Consider the following 1,743-nt stretch of genomic DNA (forward strand, 5'->3'; position numbering starts at 1 on the left):
TGTGACCGTGAGCATTCCAAACTTGCAATTTATAAATGTCCTAATGTACAATTACAATTAATTGCTTGCAGTGTTACAGTTTATTTTTTAATAAAATTGCCACATTTCACGGAAACAAAAAGAGCCAGATAGCAGCAGTAATTAGTCATGTCAAATCATGCTTTGTCGTTTACAAGAGCAAGAACAACGACACCACCTCCTGAGAAAGTTCAACCCAATTAAGAGATAAGAGGAAAGAGATCACGACGGAGAATACATTTCTCATAGTCTGATATTTCATTCTACCAACTGGCGCTGTCAAATATACTTCATTCCTTTAGATTTGATACAGTTCGTACCTTTTTCTCAGTGGAGGACAGACTCTCCCCCACACCGTCTTCAGCACAGCCTCCCTGAGAGCGGGGCTCCCCCAGATGTACAGTCCGGGGGTACAGGTTGAAGTTAACCTTATTATCGAAGTAAGAGGATCATGGGCGTTATTCTTGAACATGTATGTGGTCTTGGTAATTTCAAGCAATAGAGTACAGTAAAAGTAAGGACACCAGAGCGCCAGGAAGCAGACTACTACCACGATGATGAGTCTCAGGGACTCTTGCTTGCCGTCTCTCTCTGGACCCGGCGGCTCCCGAGCAATCTGGTATTTAGCGATGAGGTACAGCTTCACGTTCATCAGCACTTTCGCGATTATTATTGCCTGGATCGTCAAAATACCATAAGCGTTTAGTTTTGCAGCCACCTCGATAGTAACTACGTGTTGTATTGTCAAAGTGAAATAAGTGTAAAACCAACAGAATAAGCAAACTCCTATAACTACAGTCCTGGTTACATAACGACTGTAAGCATAAGGATAAACTACAGCAAGGAATCGGTCCAACTGCGCAAACAAGATCGTAAATAGGTTAACACCCAGTAGCGAAGACACTATGTAATAGGTTCCATTTTTGGACGGATAGCCCTCCTTCACATCAAACAGTCCGATGTAGTAACCGCCTAACCCATATAATGTGTCAGTTATGCTGGTGTTCAGCATGAAAATAAACCTGTTTTGAGCTCGAAGTGACTTTTTACAAAGAATGCCCAACACAACCGAGCCAGCCACGAGAACAGAGCTGGTAGAGATCAGGAAGCTGGTTATAAAAATGAAATAATCTGCAGTTTCCAGGAAATCCACCGCTAACGGCACAGTCAGGTTCAGCGCAATCATCGCGCAGTAAAGTGAGAGTCTGGACCTGCGGCGCTTGACTTTTAATGTGCGAAACTGTCTCAGCAGCAGATTATCCGCATTAACAAACTCACAGCTCATCTGGGGTTTAGGAACTCCCGAGAATAATTAGCTTCAGATGGTAAAATGCAGTTCGCATTTGTCACGGAAGTCTAGGAGGTGGATTCCCACCAGAATCACTTTTTTTTTTACCAGAGATTTCTTACATTATTACTATTAAACGAACATGATTACAGAACCACGTGAGCTGAAATCAGTACTGCGTTGTAGTGAGAAGAAACTCTTAATGCACGTTCTTATTTTTATTAACGTACAATTGACTTCCTCTTGACCGTGATGAGCACAGGTTGTTGAGTCCACGCGTATAAGATGAAAACTCAGTAAATGCAGGTTGTGTGCAGCTCTGTAAATGTGGATTCTCGTTTTTATATAATTATGAGGATCATTTTATTTGTAGTGTTTTTCGAGCAATGGAGAGCTCTTCACAATGCACACCCATGGCACAACACAAAGAGAACCCG

At 42.2% G+C, this 1,743-nt stretch overlaps 1 protein-coding gene across 1 annotated transcript; it reads right to left on the reverse strand.

Moving 5' to 3' along the window:
• Positions 1–316: 316 nt before the first annotated feature.
• On the reverse strand, positions 317–1,220 carry LOC148641444 (allatostatin-A receptor-like). The gene has a single exon (XM_088618680.1). It carries the CDS (start codon positions 1,202–1,204, stop codon positions 317–319), a length of 888 nt encoding a protein of 295 aa, XP_088474806.1. The 5' UTR covers positions 1,205–1,220.
• Positions 1,221–1,743: the final 523 nt, after the last annotated feature.

Source organism: Lepisosteus platostomus, chromosome 24 (assembly GCF_059453375.1).
Source record: "Lepisosteus platostomus isolate fLepPlt1 chromosome 24, fLepPlt1.hap1, whole genome shotgun sequence".
NCBI lineage: Eukaryota > Metazoa > Chordata > Actinopteri > Semionotiformes > Lepisosteidae > Lepisosteus > Lepisosteus platostomus.